The sequence below is a fragment of the Nanorana parkeri genome, unplaced genomic scaffold, assembly GCF_000935625.1.
Source record: "Nanorana parkeri isolate BGI_ZX_2015 unplaced genomic scaffold, ASM93562v1 scaffold1846, whole genome shotgun sequence".
NCBI classification, from domain to species: domain Eukaryota; kingdom Metazoa; phylum Chordata; class Amphibia; order Anura; family Dicroglossidae; genus Nanorana; species Nanorana parkeri.
In genome coordinates, this window is record NW_017308114.1 from 13646 (window position 1) to 29793 (window position 16148).

Consider the following 16148-nt stretch of genomic DNA (forward strand, 5'->3'; position numbering starts at 1 on the left):
CTGAGTGCTTGTACCCGTTCTCCTCTCTGACACACACTGTCATAGGAGGCTGCAAGAGGAGAGCCCAGCCTCCTGTGACAGCGCTGGCTGTCTCCGCCCCCACACCGCTCTGCTGCACTGTGATAGGCGGCCGAGCGGTGTGGGAGGAAAGACACCGGCCGCTCACAGCGCTCGTCCCGCAGCGCTCGGACGGCTGTCATTTTCTCTCTGATTCCTTTCATCCCCGCTGGGCACTGCTCTGTGTCCCAGCGGGGATGGAAGGAATCACGGCCGCGCCGACAAAACGGCAGGAAAATGTCACTTTCGGCATTTAGCCGAAAGTGCCATTTTCGGCCGGCGCCCCCCCTTCACTGCTGCCCCCCGGTTGTTACGCCACTGGATATCTACAACCTAGTGAGTCACCTATCTGGATCCAGTATGCAGGATGTCCTTGTTCCAGATCAGTAACTCACCAAGTAGAACATTTAATGGGTGAATTAGTTTGTCCTAATGGAGTGAATGGATAGCTCATTAATGCCTCCTGGGGAAGGGCATCACTCCAAACCTCACCCGGTTGTTGCTGTATATGGCAGCCCTTGCTGCTTAAGGCCTGTGTAGACGGGCTTTACTTCAAGCTAGTTTTGCATTCCCTTACAAGTCTTTGGGAATTGAAACGTGAAGCAGGTCAAATGCAGGTCAGGAAGACATCTTCTCAAACAGAGGTCAAGCTAATGACATTGACACAAACCCAAAGTCTGTTGGCACAGGCCCTATAACTTGACCACTCAAAATTGGTAACGCCGAGGGTCTTCTCTCGTTTCCAGCCGCCATTTGAAGTGGAGGTCACGGAGCTGAGCCTGGTGAAGAGCGAGATTAATCTGGCAATAAATAGTCTGAGCTCCTGGATGAAAGATGAGCATGTCTCCAAAAATATGGTGAGGCCTCCACAGTTGTTCTATGATGTACCCCCTGATATAGCCTCTATGTATCATACAGTCTGTTGATGAACGCTGATTCCTCTCTCCCCATGAAGGCCATGTATTTAGATACAGCATTTATCCGGAAGGAGCCATTTGGCGTGGTGCTCATCATCTCCCCCTGGAATTACCCCGTTCAGCTGACTCTCATCCCACTAATTGGGGCCATAGCTGCTGGTAAGTTCATCATTGTATCAGTGACGGGTGCTCTTACTCCTTCCTGGTCAGATTCTAATAGTGCCAGGGTCAGCACAATATCAGTTCATGTGGCAGTAAGTGTACAGTCAGTGCAGACCTGAGAAGCCTTCAGCATTAATGTGTCCTATGCATGGGCCATGATAACGGTCTTCAACAACATGGTGCCACTTAGTCCTCCTAAACATGGAGGCTGTCAGTCACACATCACACAATGCTATAAAGCGATGAGGCTGGGGGGTTCTACTCCTGTTTCCTGCCACAGGCCAAAGACCTGCTGGTAGCTTAATTGGCTCCTGTCTAAAATTGGCCTTTGTATGAATGTGAGACAGGGACCTTAGATTGTAAGCTCCTTGAGGGCAGGGATGATGTGAATGTGCAACTATGTAAAGCACTGCGTAAATTGTCGGCTCCATATAAATAATAATACAATAATAAGAACCAAGATAGTCACCTTCCCCGCTGCCACAGTGCAAGTGGCCTCTGCATCGAAGAGAAATGTCCAGCTACAGAATCTTCAGTAATTCTGGTTCCTGCTGCGCTCATTGGTTCCTCCCGCCAATCCATAAATCACTACAAAGCTCAATAGTGATGTAGGGGATCAATGGGAGGAACTGCAGAGTGCATTGGAGGACCTGGAATCTGACAAACATGAAAGTGTTGGCTTCTAAAGATCCTTCAGCGGGTGGTTTCTCATCAGTGCAGAAGCAATAGGTGGCGGGGGCAGCAGGGGAGTATCTCAGCTCTTCTTAGCAGGGGCGCCTTTAATTTAGAAATACTTTCAGGAACAGAATTGCTTTAAAGCGACGCTGCAACCTTGTCTGTTCAGGGCAAAGTAATGATGTCTGCGCAGAGCCCATGCCTCCTGCCATGTTTACTCACCCATCCCCACTCCCTCACACTACTGAAGTCCTCACTGCCGGAGCCCTCACCGAAGAAGCTGGGCTTCCAGGTGTGGCGGAGCACCTGATGTCCCAATTTCCAGGCCTGAACACTGTCACATGGGGGGATGCCATCATGTCACCTCTCCCGTCTAAGCCCCCACAACGGCTGACACCATAGCTTAGAATGGCGGCAGCAGGGAGGAGGCAGGGTGACTATACATGCCTGGGGGGGTAGGCACTGTCACTTTAGCCATTCAGGGCCATTGAAGGGGCTACAGGAAGACAGCGTCTTGTCATACGTGGAGCTATGCATGCGGGGCTTCAAAAAGATGGCGGGAGACATCCATTTGGCGCCATAGCACAGAGATGGATGACTTTGGCGCAGTCATGTTGTTGTACTATTATCCCCCATTATTCCAAAACCTTTCCAAAAGCATAGTTTTAAAACACTTAAAGCACAACATACCTTTCAGCTAAATCCAGTCCAGGTGCATTAAATAAAAGGTGTGCAAAGTTTTACAATAAAGAAGCCTGTCCCCTGCCAGCCTGCTGCAGAGAAGGACCCTTGCTCTCCGTGTGGAAGCAGTCATGCTCTGTCTTATTGGAGAGCTCTAGCTCTAATTCAGCATGCGGAGTGTCGGACCTCTGCAGAGAGACCACTGCTTTCACACAGAGAGCAAGGGTCCATCTCTGCAGAATGCTGCTGGCAGGGGACAGGCTCTTCTACTAAGGCTGTAACTTGATAAATTAAGCTGGTTGTACCTTTGCAGGTAATTGTGTCATCATGAAGCCATCCGAAATCAGCCAAAACACAGAGAAAGTCCTGGCTGAAGGCCTTGCCCGATACCTTGATCAGGTGATTATGGAACCAGATACCCCGGGCTATTAGAGAAATGGCGGGAGGTGAGGGGGCAAGGTTACACTGTCTGGATATCATGGATTGGTGTCCACTCCTTCTACATCAAGGCAGAGAAGTCTTTCTAGGTAGACCCCGGTGATTATTTCTTACAGCCGTGCTCTAGCCATGTACAGAGTGAGCTAACCCATAGCAACCAGTCAGCCATTTCCCCCTGTATATGATGTCACGGCACTAGACATCAGACAACCAGCAGCCAAATGATCTTACCATAACTTGCACATTTGGACTGGCCAAAAGTCCATATTTATATCTATGGAGGAGGGAAACACTGAACGGGACCCTCCATGGTTGCCTATTATTCTGACTCCCGATTATTGTGATAGCGACTTATCCCTTGCTGAGACCTCTATGCCTGGCCTGTATAAGCAGACACAATCACTGAGAACAATCCTTGTCGGATTGCTGAACTCACTGATACATTTTCCATCCACAAAGGTGCTTTATTCTGTACATCAAGTTACAGCAGACAACAGGATACAGCAGATGAATGAATTGTGGTATTTAGGCGGTCAAAAGATGATACTGTTCGAAGCATGCAATGCAGATTACATGTGTCCATGTTACATGCAGATTACATGTGTCCCTGTTACATGCAGATTACATGTGGCCTGTTAGATGCAGCCATGACACAGGAAATGCTACTCTGAAGAAGAAGGGCGGAGCATACATACAGGGAAAATGCATCATAGATGGGGGGAAGGGAACACAGAAAACATGTGCAATACCAAAAAAGATCACTAGATGGCAGTTGGGAACAAGTACAGATTACTGCTATGGCTGTAGCCAGTCAGATTGGGTAAAGTTCACGGTACACTTGTGGGCACAAATGATATAATGGCAGCACATGAAGTGATTTATCCCCCGTGTCTTCCTTCCTCAGGACTGTTTTGCGGTGGTTTGTGGCGGGGTGGAAGAATCGACTCGCCTCCTGGCAGAAAGATTCGATTATATTTTCTTTACAGGTAACAAGAAACACAATAAAATGTGTCTGATACAACAGCATATGTCCCTCTGTGCTGAGGGAGAACAAACCTCTATATGGGGGGTAGGGTGGCAGGACGGGGCCTCAGGATGAGGGTGGCAGCACAAGGATAATGGTGGCTGGACATGGGCTTAGGGTGAAGGTGGCCGGACAGGGGCCCGGAACAAAGGTGACATAACCCAAGGAAGAGAGGGGGCAGGCAGCGGCATAAAGCAAAGGGTGGCAGAGCAGGGATAATGGTGGCTGGACAGCGTCCCAAGGCAAAGCTGGCAGGACATGGGCTTAGGGTGAAGGTGGCCGGACAGGGGCCCAGAGCAAAGGTGACATGAAATAACCCAATGGAGAGAGAGGGCAGGCAGTGGCATAAAGCAAAGGGTGGCAGGACATGGGCCAAGGGTGAAGGGAGCAGGTCTAGTGCACAGGCTGAGATTGGCAGAAAAGGCCTAGGGCATGTGTGGCTGGAGTGGATATGGGCTTAGAGTGACGGTGGCAGAACCCAAGACAAGGCAAGGGTAGCAGGACAGGACTCCAGGCTGAGGTGTCTAGACATGGTCCCAGGCTGAGGTGTCTAGACATGGTCCCAGCCTGAGGAAGGCAAAACCATAGGCCAAGGTCAAGGGTGCCAGGACAGGGGTGTGGAGAAACAGTGGCAGGTCTGGTTCAAAAGACATTGGCATAGGGAAGAGAGAGGCAGGGCATGGACCCAGGCCAAGGGTGGCAGGATGGGAGCCTAGGGTGAGGGTTGTAGGACAGGGGCCTGGCAGTGCAAGTCGTCTGATTGTAATGCTGATCCTCTGGCTTTAATACTTCGAGATACTGAACCAGCACAAGATTGCAGATCAAGAGATTTAACTTTTCCCTAAATTTTCAGATCCTCATGTTAGTGAATTTAAGTGCTGAAGCCTCAGGATGAGCACAACAGCCAGGCGACTAGCATGCGTTAAAAGGTGGTCATCCCCTTTTGGCAGGACAGGGGCCCAGAACAAAGATGACAAAACCCAAGGGATTTTTTCTCTGACAGGTTCCCATGAAGAGCCGAGTAGACGATGAAACTCGTGGGCACTGATTTGCACTTTTCTCCCTCCCGCAGGGAACCCAGTTGTCGGTAAAATAGTGATGGAGGCCGCGACCAAACACCTGACGCCACTGACGCTGGAATTAGGCGGCAAGAATCCGTGTTATGTGCACGACGATTCCGACATCAAGAACGCTGCCAGGCGCATAGCCTGGTCGCGGTTCATCAACGCGGGTCAGACGTGCCTGGCGCCAGACTACGTCCTCTGTTCCGAAGCGATTAAAGAGAAATTGGTGGTGGCGTTACAGGCGACCATCCGGGAGTTCTACGGAGAGGATCCAAAGCAGTCGCCGGACTTCGGGAGGATAATCGGCGACAGGCATTACCAAAGGGTGGCAGCGCTACTCAAACACGGGAAGGTAGTGGCGGGCGGACAGACAGACGACTCCGAAAAATACATCGGTAAGAAACTCCCGTCCCGACATTGCTGTGTATCGTATATTCAGATGTTTCATGTAAGATTACTGGGCAGAAGATCTTGCAATCAAATGTGTCCGAGCCGTGTCAAACATTTCACACCAATGTCATTCACTCCTTCACCTCTGCCAGCTATAGATCGATGTTCCCTTGCAGCATTCCCCATGCACAGGGAACATTGATCTTATGTTCTATTGTGCAAGGAGCAGTGCAGGCTGGTGTCAGTGTGGTTCCTCATCATGTGATCACCAGTTCATCTATGACACGGTGATCACACCTTCAGTCAGTGCACAGAGAAAGAAATGCTTTTCATAGAGAAGGCCGTGAAGTAAAACGCAGATTCACCACCAGATTGCAGCGGAGTTCAGGTAATTTAATGCAATCATGCCAAATATGAGGAAGCTCCAACAAATGACAGTAGAGTTCCATTAATTCAATGCCAGGACAATAAGACCCTGTAATAAGACAAATCTCCACCAGGTGGCAGTAGAATACAACTAATTTAATGCCAGGATAATACCATCCAGTAATATGAAGAATCTCCACCAGATGGCAGTAGACTACAATTAATTCAATGTTAGGACAATACCACCCAGCAATATGAAATCTCTCCACCAGGGGGCAGTAGACTACAATTCATTCAATGTTAGGACAATACCACCCAGCAATATGAAATCTCTCCACCAGGGGGCAGTAGACTACAATTCATTCAATGTTAGGACAATACCACCCAGCAATATGAAATCTCTCCACCAGGGGGCAGTAGACTACAATTCATTCAATGTTAGGACAATACCACCCAGCAATATGAAATCTCTCCACCAGGGGGCAGTAGACTACAATTCATTCAATGTTAGGACAATACCACCCAGCAATATGAAATCTCTCCACCAGGGGGCAGTAGACTACAATTCATTCAATGTTAGGACAATACCACCCAGCAATATGAAATCTCTCCACCAGAGGGCAGTAGACTACAATTCATTAAATGTTAGGACAATACCACCCAGCATTAGGAAATCTCTCCACCAGAGGGCAGTAGACTACAATTCATTAAATGTTAGGACAATACCACCCAGCATTAGGAAATCTCTCCACCAGAGGGCAGTAGACTACAATTCATTAAATGTTAGGACAATACCACCCAGCATTAGGAAATCTCTCCACCAGAGGGCAGTAGAGTGCAATTCATTGAATGCCAGGACCATATCACCCAGCAATATGAAAAATCTCTACCAGACCAGAGGGCAGTAGAGTATAATTCATTCAATGTTAGGACAATACCACCCAGCAATATGAAATCTCTCCACCAGAGGGCAGTAGAGTACAATTCATTCAATGTTAGGACAATACCACCCAGCAATATGAAATCTCTCCACCAGAGGGCAGTAGAGTACAATTCATTCAATGTTAGGACAATACCACCCAGCAATATGAATCTCTCCACCAGAGGGCAGTAGAGTATCATTCATTGAATGCCAGACCAATACTAACCCAGCAATATGAAAAATCTCCACCAGAGGGCAGTAGAGTACAATTAATTCAATGTCAGGATAACATCATCCAGTAATATGAAAAAATCTCCACCAGGGGGCAGTAGAGTACAATTCATTGAATGCCAGGACAATACCAAACCAGCAATATGAAATCTCTCCACCAGAGGGCAGTAGAGTACAATTCATTAAATGTTAGGACAATATCACCCAGTAATATGAAAAATCTCCACCAGAGGGCAGTAGAGTACAATTCATTCAATGCCAGGACAATATCACCCAGCATAATGACAAATCTCCACCAGGGGGCAGTAGACTACAATTAATTTAATGCCAGGACAATACCAAACCAGCAACATGAAGAATCTCCACCAGGGGGCAGTAGAGTACAATTCATTCATTGCCAGGGACAATATCACCCAGCAATATGAAGAATCTCCACCAGAGGGCAGTAGAGCACAGGTATATCACTGATGTGCAAGTAGAGCAGGTGTAGCCAAACTCCGGCCCTCCAGCTGTGGTAAAACTACAAGTCCCATGAGGCATTGTAAGACTCTGACAGCCACAGACATGACTGCCGGAAGCAGATGCATGATGAGATTGGTAGTTTCACCACAGCTGGAGGGCCGAAGTTTGGCTACCCCTGAGGGATCCTAGACAATGTCCCCTGGAAACTCTGTCCATATAATCCTCTCTATAAGGACTTTGCATGCCTGTAAGTGAATGACCCGGTCTGATGCCCCACCTGATCTCTGCTGGACCAAAGCAGCAGTCTACGGACAGAACCATTTCACTGCTTCCTATTGGCCTTTTTTTTTTTTTAAAGTGCAGTTCTTTGCTTTTCATTGATGTCACCCTTGTGATGTCACACATTGACCACACCCTCTGACCCTGCACTGATGCAGCCTTGTAGGTCACAGCAGTCCGGTCCGGGTCAGTGTGCAGTAATCTGGGTTCCGCAAAACCCATTTGATGCGTCCTGGTAGGTGCAGAATTTAGTGACAGACCTGCCATGTAAATACGAAAATACTCAGATGCCCCTTTTCTGCATTTGAAGAGGGTAATCTGCATGCATGCTGGCGAATCTGAATCTCACCAATGTGGTTATATACCGGGTTCCAGGCTGCCTTCCAGGAGGAGTATTTTAGGGAGAGTGCATAGGGAGCATAAAAAGTTATGGACACCGGCACTCCAAAGTAGAAAAACGTCTTTTATTGACGCATCATGCAACAATACACTTATTGCAACGTTTCGGGGTCACACAGGATCCCCTTCATCAGGCAGAACAAGTGCATAGGGAGCGGCACGTATAACACAGAGACTGATAAGGTGATATGTGTACACACCTGTAGAGTCTCTGTGTCATTCTGGGGTGTCGCTGATGGTTTTAGTTGGTGAAGTCGCCCGGTTGGATGTATTATGTGTATGTAGAGCTGATGTAGATGGGCAGACATTAGGAGGAAATGTAACCCATCGCCTCTCATTTCAGCGCCCACCATCCTCATAGATGTGGCGGAGTCGGATCCGATAATGCAGGAAGAGATTTTCGGCCCAATTCTTCCCATTGTCATCGTTCCCGGGTTAGAAGAAGCCATTCAATTCATCAACAAGCGAGAAAAGGCGCTGGCTGCGTATGCGTTCTCCGCCAACTCGCAGGTCAGAGCATCTGTGTGTCAGTCACTATAGTTATGTATTCCGATGTTGGTACTGTCCCCTATACAGCGCAGTCCTCTGTTTTCATCCACGGGCTATGTATCAGGCACAGAGGTGTAGCTTGTGGTCCCCGGACCCAGGGTAGCACCTGGACATGGGCACCTCCTATCACATACAGAAAGGGTCCCCAGGCCTGGTGCAGGAACTGGACAGGGACCCATACAGAAAAGGTTTTCTGGACCCCAGTGCAGCACCTAGATACAGGCCTCTCATATCACATACAGAAAGGGTCCCCAGACCACAGAAAAAGTGTTTTGGTCTCCGATATCACCAGACCCCAATTCAGTAACTTGACATGGACCCATCATAATACATACAGAAAGGGCTCTTGGACCTCAATGCCGCATCTAAACACAGGTCCCTCATATCAGGGAGGGTCCCCGGACCCCAATGCAGTATCTGGATACAGGCCCATCATGTGATTAGTAATCTGGGTTCCGCAAAACCCATTTGATGCGTCCTGGTAGGTGCAGAATTTAGTGACAGACCTGCCATGTAAATACGAAAATACTCAGATGCCCCTTTTCTGCATTTGAAGAGGGTAATCTGCATGCATGCTGGCGAATCTGAATCTCACCAATGTGGTTATATACCGGGTTCCAGGCTGCCTTCCAGGAGGAGTATTTTAGGGAGAGTGCATAGGGAGCATAAAAAGTTATGGACACCGGCACTCCAAAGTAGAAAAACGTCTTTTATTGACGCATCATGCAACAATACACTTATTGCAACGTTTCGGGGTCACACAGGATCCCCTTCATCAGGCAGAACAAGTGCATAGGGAGCGGCACGTATAACACAGAGACTGATAAGGTGATATGTGTACACACCTGTAGAGTCTCTGTGTCATTCTGGGGTGTCGCTGATGGTTTTAGTTGGTGAAGTCGCCCGGTTGGATGTATTATGTGTATGTAGAGCTGATGTAGATGGGCAGACATTAGGAGGAAATGTAACCCATCGCCTCTCATTTCAGCGCCCACCATCCTCATAGATGTGGCGGAGTCGGATCCGATAATGCAGGAAGAGATTTTCGGCCCAATTCTTCCCATTGTCATCGTTCCCGGGTTAGAAGAAGCCATTCAATTCATCAACAAGCGAGAAAAGGCGCTGGCTGCGTATGCGTTCTCCGCCAACTCGCAGGTCAGAGCATCTGTGTGTCAGTCACTATAGTTATGTATTCCGATGTTGGTACTGTCCCCTATACAGCGCAGTCCTCTGTTTTCATCCACGGGCTATGTATCAGGCACAGAGGTGTAGCTTGTGGTCCCCGGACCCAGGGTAGCACCTGGACATGGGCACCTCCTATCACATACAGAAAGGGTCCCCAGGCCTGGTGCAGGAACTGGACAGGGACCCATACAGAAAAGGTTTTCTGGACCCCAGTGCAGCACCTAGATACAGGCCTCTCATATCACATACAGAAAGGGTCCCCAGACCACAGAAAAAGTGTTTTGGTCTCCGATATCACCAGACCCCAATTCAGTAACTTGACATGGACCCATCATAATACATACAGAAAGGGCTCTTGGACCTCAATGCCGCATCTAAACACAGGTCCCTCATATCAGGGAGGGTCCCCGGACCCCAATGCAGTATCTGGATACAGGCCCATCATGTGATTTACAGAAGGGGACTCTGGATCGCACTGCAGTACCAGGAAAAAGACATATTACATACAGAAAGGTCCCCAGACCCCAGTACAGCACCTGAACACAGAGCCTTCATATTACATATAGTAAGGGTTACCGGATCCAAGTGCAGCATCAAGACACAGACCTATCATTATACATAAAGAAAGGTCCCTGGACCCAAGTGTAGAATCTACTCACAGGCCTCTCTTATCACATACAGAAAAGGGTCCCTAGGCTCCCATGCAACAGCTGGACATGGGCCCCTAATATTAAACAGTGTAATCTCTGATAAGCCTTAAATCTCCCGCAAGCTAATTGAAGGGCTGTGGAGGGTCTCAGGTGGGCTGTGGATGGTCTCCGGAAGGCTGTGCGGGCTCTCATCAGGGCTGTGCGGAGTCTTACCAGGGCTGTGGAGGGTCTCCGGATATGCGGGGCCTCACCAGGGCTGTGTGGAGTCTCACAAGGGGTCTGCAGGGTCTTACCAGGGCTGTGGAGGGTGTCCGGTGGGCTGTGGAGGGCTATGCGGGGTCTCACCAGGGTTGTGCAGGGTCTTACCAGGGCTGTGGAGGGTCTCCGGTGGGCTGCGGAGGGTCTCTGGAGGGCTATGCGGGGTCTCACCAGGGTTGTGTGGGGTCTCACCAGGGCTGTGTGAGGTCTTACCAGGGCTGTGGAGGGTTTCACCAGGGCTGTGCGGGGTCTCACCAGGGTTGTGTGAGGTCTTACCAGGGCTGTGGAGGGTCTGGGGTGGGCTGTGCGGGGTCTCGGGTGGGCTGCGCGGGGTCTCGGGTGGGCTGCGTGGGGTCTCATGCGCGGGGTCTCACCAGGGCTGTACGGGGTCATACAGGCGCCGTGTGGCACTCAGTAAGGCTTTTGAGGCCTGCAGCAAGTGCGGGACCTCAGGCAGCCACTTCAGTTTAAACATTTAAAGCGCTGGTATCGGCGTTTAGTACTGGGGCATTTGCACGAGTTCTCATGAAAATGGGCGTTATTGGCACCAATAGCGTTATCAGTACCGGTGCATCCCTACTAGTAGTTGCCCCTTCTGCAACCTACTCATAGCTCAAGGTGCTCATGGGTGGGGTAATTCATTGCATGCACACCAAAAACTGCCCAGAGCTCCACCCTGAGACCCTCTTTTATTCCCCCCACAGATCATCAATCAGGTCCTGGACAGGACAAGCAGCGGCAGCTTCTGTGGCAACGACGGTATTGTGCAAACCACCATCATCTCTCTGCCGTTTGGAGGAGTCGGTGAGTAGAAGACGCCTTCAACCTGTCAGTTAGTGGATTTATTCTGTATTTTGGCTTTGTGGCGCCACCTACAGTTCAGCTGTTTGATCAATGATTGGGCATTTGCTGTAGAAGCCGAGAAGTGCAGCTCCGAGAGCGTGACACAGCTGTAGTAAAATCCTCGTTATTCACAGTGGTTTCCAAATGGTCAGCCCAGTTCTCTCATTGGAGGTAACGAGGTCAACATCTGTTTAGCCTTTAAGAGCTCTCTTCAAAGGAAGGATAACCATCATGGCATTGTAGAGTGTGTCCCAGCTAAGAAGTTCCATCTGGGGCTCCATTACTTGGCTTACTTCTACTTCTACTACCATCTGGGGCTCCATTAGTTCGTTCACTTCTAGTTCTATCACCATCTGGGGCTCCATTACTTGGTTTTCTTCTAGTTCTACTACCATCTGGTGCTCCATTAGTTGGTTCACTTCTACTACCATCTGGGGCTCCATTACTTGGCTTACGTCTAGTTCTACTACCATCTGGGGCTCCATTACTTGGTTTTCTTCTGGTGGTTCTACTACCATCTGGGGCTCCATTACTTGGTTCACTTCTAGTTCTACTACCATCTGGGGCTCCATTACTTGGTTTACTTCTAGTTCTTCCACCATCTGGGGCTCCATTACTTGGCTTACTTCTAGTACTTCCACCATCTGGGGCTCCATTACCTGGCTTACGTCTAGTTCTACTACCATCTGGGGCTTTGTCAGAGAGCTTCCCTTATTTCTGTCTGTGTTGCTCTTGGATAGTTTCCTCTCACCTCCTGTCTGGTAAACAGTTGTCAGCAGGACAGGAAGTGAGGGGAAATCTCTTTAACAAAGCCCAGATAGCAGTAAAAACCTGACAGTGGTTCTAACCCTTCCCCACTCTTCTAGAATGAACTGCCACATGAGAACTCAATCAGCTTTTGTAACGTGTTGTGTAATATGTTGTGTTTAAGCGTCATGCTGTCCAATGTCTTTGTCTTGGTGCATGTGTGTGGTGTGACTTCTGCTCGGAAGTCTTTAGGATCTATCTCCTCAGCACATTTCCTGTGTCTCCTCTGCCTCAGGCTGGTCGTAATTGGGTTATGCAAGTTTGTATTTGATAAATGATGTACCTTGACTTTCAGAATCACACAACCCTCATAAACTTTGTCTATGAAGCTCTCCTGAGTCCTGGATCCCCACATAGACGATAGAAGCATCTTTGCAGATGGCTCTCTGGAACTCTTGAAGGTCTCAGTCTTGGTGCCTGAGGCAAATGCCCAATGATTACAAAGGCCCTGTGTAGACGTGGTGCCATCATGGTCATGTTTGTGTGTGGAGCAGTGGCGGTTGTGGTCACTCGACCAGGCAGGGAATTTCCACTTATATTTGGTTTGGCCAGTTGACCCAGGATGGGTGCACTAATTACTAGCCTAGTCACATCATATTGGGTCAAATTACACCACCAGAGAATATTGACACAGAGATGTCCCGTGCCCATCGAGCTTGGCGTCTTCCACATGTCCACCATTTTTGTTCCAGGCAAAGCAAAACCAGCCTCTAGGGCAGTGGTGGCGAACCTTGGCACTCCAGCTGTTTTGGAACTACAAGTCCCATGAGGCATTGCAAGGATCTGACAGCCACAGACATAACTGTGCATGTTGGGATTTGTGGTTTTGGCACAGCTGGAATGCCAAGGTTCGCCACCACTGCTCTAGGGCAACTGTGGCCAGTTTCACCATGAGGGAGGAGGTTTATTTTCTGACCCTAAAGGGCCCCAAAATTCCCATATTGTCCATTTGTAACCCTACGGTTAGTGTGCTGCATCATTTGCCATCCTACAGCATCTGCCCTTTGTCTTGCAGGACACAGCGGGATGGGCATGTACCACGGCAAGTTCACCTTCGACACCTTTTCCCATAAGCGGGCATGCCTCCTGCGCAGCGACGGTCGCGAGAAGCTCAACGAGGTGCGTTACCCGCCATACAACGAAAGCCGGCTGGGGTTCATCCTCTCCATGACGGAGGTGAAGCGCAAAGGAGCTTGCGTTATCTTCTGAGGATCAGGAATCGGTCACAGGCCCAGATCATCGGTCCGGTCACCGGATGCATACGGATCGCAGAACTGAAGCCACCCTGCGTTGCGTGAAATGATCATCATTTCCTATCAGTATTTTATACGCGGCCGGGAGAAATTTTATATCTGTATATATGGAAAACAATTCTCCATTAATAAATCAAGAAAAAAACACATCTTGTTCTGGGTTGTTTTTGGGAATGGGAAAAGACGTTTGATCCCGCGGCCGGAGGAAGACGCGCGTACAGCGCAATGAGATTGCGTGCAAGAAGCCAGTCACAGGTGATTCATTTCTGGGGAATCTGGACATTTCACCCACAGCCGCCAATCAAATTACAGCTGTCGTTTTTCGGGGTCGATGTTGAGTTGTCGGGTGAGATGGGATGACAGTGGTTGTCGCACAATTTTCCATTTACTAGACATGTGCAATTCGATTCGATTCGGACGCAATTTCGTAGATTCGGACATTCGGATGTATCCGAATTACAGGTCTAACGAGTGCAAACGTATCCGCAATTTCCGATTTCCGAAATTCGTTAGCGGTTGTCTGGACGAAATTTCAGCAAAATGACATTAGAAATTTTTATTTTTATTTTTTTATAGTCTGCAGAAGAAGAAGAAGAAAAAAAAAAGCATGAGGTTCCCCCCCCATTTATACCGGACCCTTTAGGTCTGGTAGGAGTATTAGGAGGGACCCCCCAAGTTAAAATAAAAAAAAAGTGCGTGGGGTTCCCCCCAAAATCCATGCCAGGCCCTTTAGGTCTGGTAGGAATTTTAAGGGGGAACCCCAGCCCCCCAAAAATGGGGAAAACAAATCGTGGGGTCCCCCCTAACAGTCCTACCAGCCCCTTGATCCGAGCACTGGCCCGGCAGGGCAGGAAAGGGAGGGGACGATCGAGCACTCCCCCCCTTCCCTGCGCCTTACCAGGCCATGTGCACCCCCTTACTCATTCACAAGGAGGGCGGCATCTGGGTGCCCCCATAATTAAAGGGGTACCCCGATGCAAATAAGCCCCCTTGCCCGCAGACCCCCACAACCACCAGGTCATGGTTGTGGGGAAGAGGCCCTTGTCCCCCTGTGCCGAGGGCACGTGGCCTGGTAAGGCGCAGGGAAGGGGGGGAGTGCTCGATCGTCCCCTCCCTTTCCTGCCCTGCCGGGCCAGTGCTCGGATCAAGGGTCTGGTAGTACTGTTAGGGGGGACCCCACGATTTGTTTTCCCCATTTTTGGGGGGCTGGGGTTCCCCCTTAAAATTCCTACCAGACCTAAAGGGCCTGGCATGGATTTTGGGGGGAACCCCACGCACTTTTCTTTTTGTTTTAACTTGGGGGGTCCCTCCTAAAGGGTCTGGTAGGAATTGGGGGAGAAGCTCACGCTTTTTTCCCCCCTCTTCTGTAGACTGTAAAAAAAAAAAAGAAGTTTTTTTTCCCCTCAAATGTCATTTTGCCGCAACGAACAAAACGAAACCGCAACGAACTTCCGACCGGACTACCGCTAACTAATTTTTCCGAATCCCGAAACGAATTGAATTTCGGACCCCAATCCCGAAAAACGAAATAAAGCAAAAATCCGAATCAAAACGAAACAAAACACATTTTTTCCCAGTGCACATGTCTACTATTTATCGTCTCACCCTGACACAATGAACTCTCTGGTATCACCAAGTTATAAATTGGCTCTGAAACTTTTGGGCTTTCTTGACGTATGCCCAGCTGTTTGACATGCCCATGTGGCTGCTAGGGGGAGGGGCAATGTGAAAACACACGTGAAAGCCCCTCCCAGGAGGAGCCACTGGTAAGGGCTGGGCTTCTTACATCTCAGGAGCCTAAAGGCTCAGAAGCTCAGGCACCATTAGCCTCATCTCAAGTGGCCACACAACAGTCCTCCCCTTATTATGCTGTGCAGGTAGAAGGCTCAGAGACAACGTGTTCCGGTTCTACAGGAATGTATCTGATTTTGCTGTATAATAGTCATGTAGATGGGGTGGTAGGTCCAGAATATAACAGTACATGTGATATATGTATGCGAGCAGAAATCATATACATGTGTGGCCACACATGATGAGCGGGTTCATTTAGTGGAATGGTTGCTGGGTCTCTGATTGTGGCCTGAAGGGAGAGAAGAACCCTAGCTGATCATGGATGATTGGGTGAATGTTGTTGGTAGAGGTGCTGTCATGGATGGCATGTCTGTGGCCAGGGCATTGGTGTGTGGTAGAGGTCAAGCTTGGAAGACCCGCCACTTTCATTCTTGAAGCTAAATGCCAACACATCAGTGTGAACAGCAGAGGACAACAGAAGACCCGAACTATGTGATGGAGGTTCTTCTCATAGTTCAGGCAGCAGAAGCTGATAGTGAGGACCAAGAGATCGGCGAGGGCTCTCAGCCACCCCCTGGGCACAGATGTAGGTGCCAGAACATGGCTGCAGTTACGAGAAGAAGAGGCGACGACCTTGACCACTTTAGACTTTTGGACAAAGAAGAACATGCCTGGGGAGGTGAGCCAAGCGGAGGAGAGCAGGTGCAGTAGAACATACAGGAGCCACACTGACAAGTAACTGGGG

At 49.2% G+C, this 16148-nt stretch overlaps 1 protein-coding gene across 2 annotated transcripts in view; it reads left to right on the top strand.

Moving 5' to 3' along the window:
- The window catches only part of LOC108799887 (aldehyde dehydrogenase family 3 member B1-like), a 24147-nt gene extending 10573 nt beyond the window's left edge, over positions 1-13574 (top strand). Inside the window, exons 1-8 of one of the 2 annotated variants that reach the window (XM_018571821.1) lie at positions 805-914; positions 1013-1133; positions 2806-2892; positions 3836-3916; positions 5027-5413; positions 8411-8577; positions 11414-11513; positions 13375-13574. In XM_018571821.1, the coding sequence (XP_018427323.1) occupies positions 885-914; positions 1013-1133; positions 2806-2892; positions 3836-3916; positions 5027-5413; positions 8411-8577; positions 11414-11513; positions 13375-13568 (1167 nt within the window). In that variant the 5' untranslated portion in view covers positions 805-884 and the 3' untranslated portion in view covers positions 13569-13574. Of the gene's footprint in view, positions 1-804; positions 915-1012; positions 1134-2805; positions 2893-3835; positions 3917-5026; positions 5414-8410; positions 8578-11413; positions 11514-13374 lie in introns of those variants that run through there. The other variant, XM_018571822.1, reaches the window with a different exon arrangement.
- The last annotated feature ends 2574 nt before the right edge of the window (positions 13575-16148 follow it).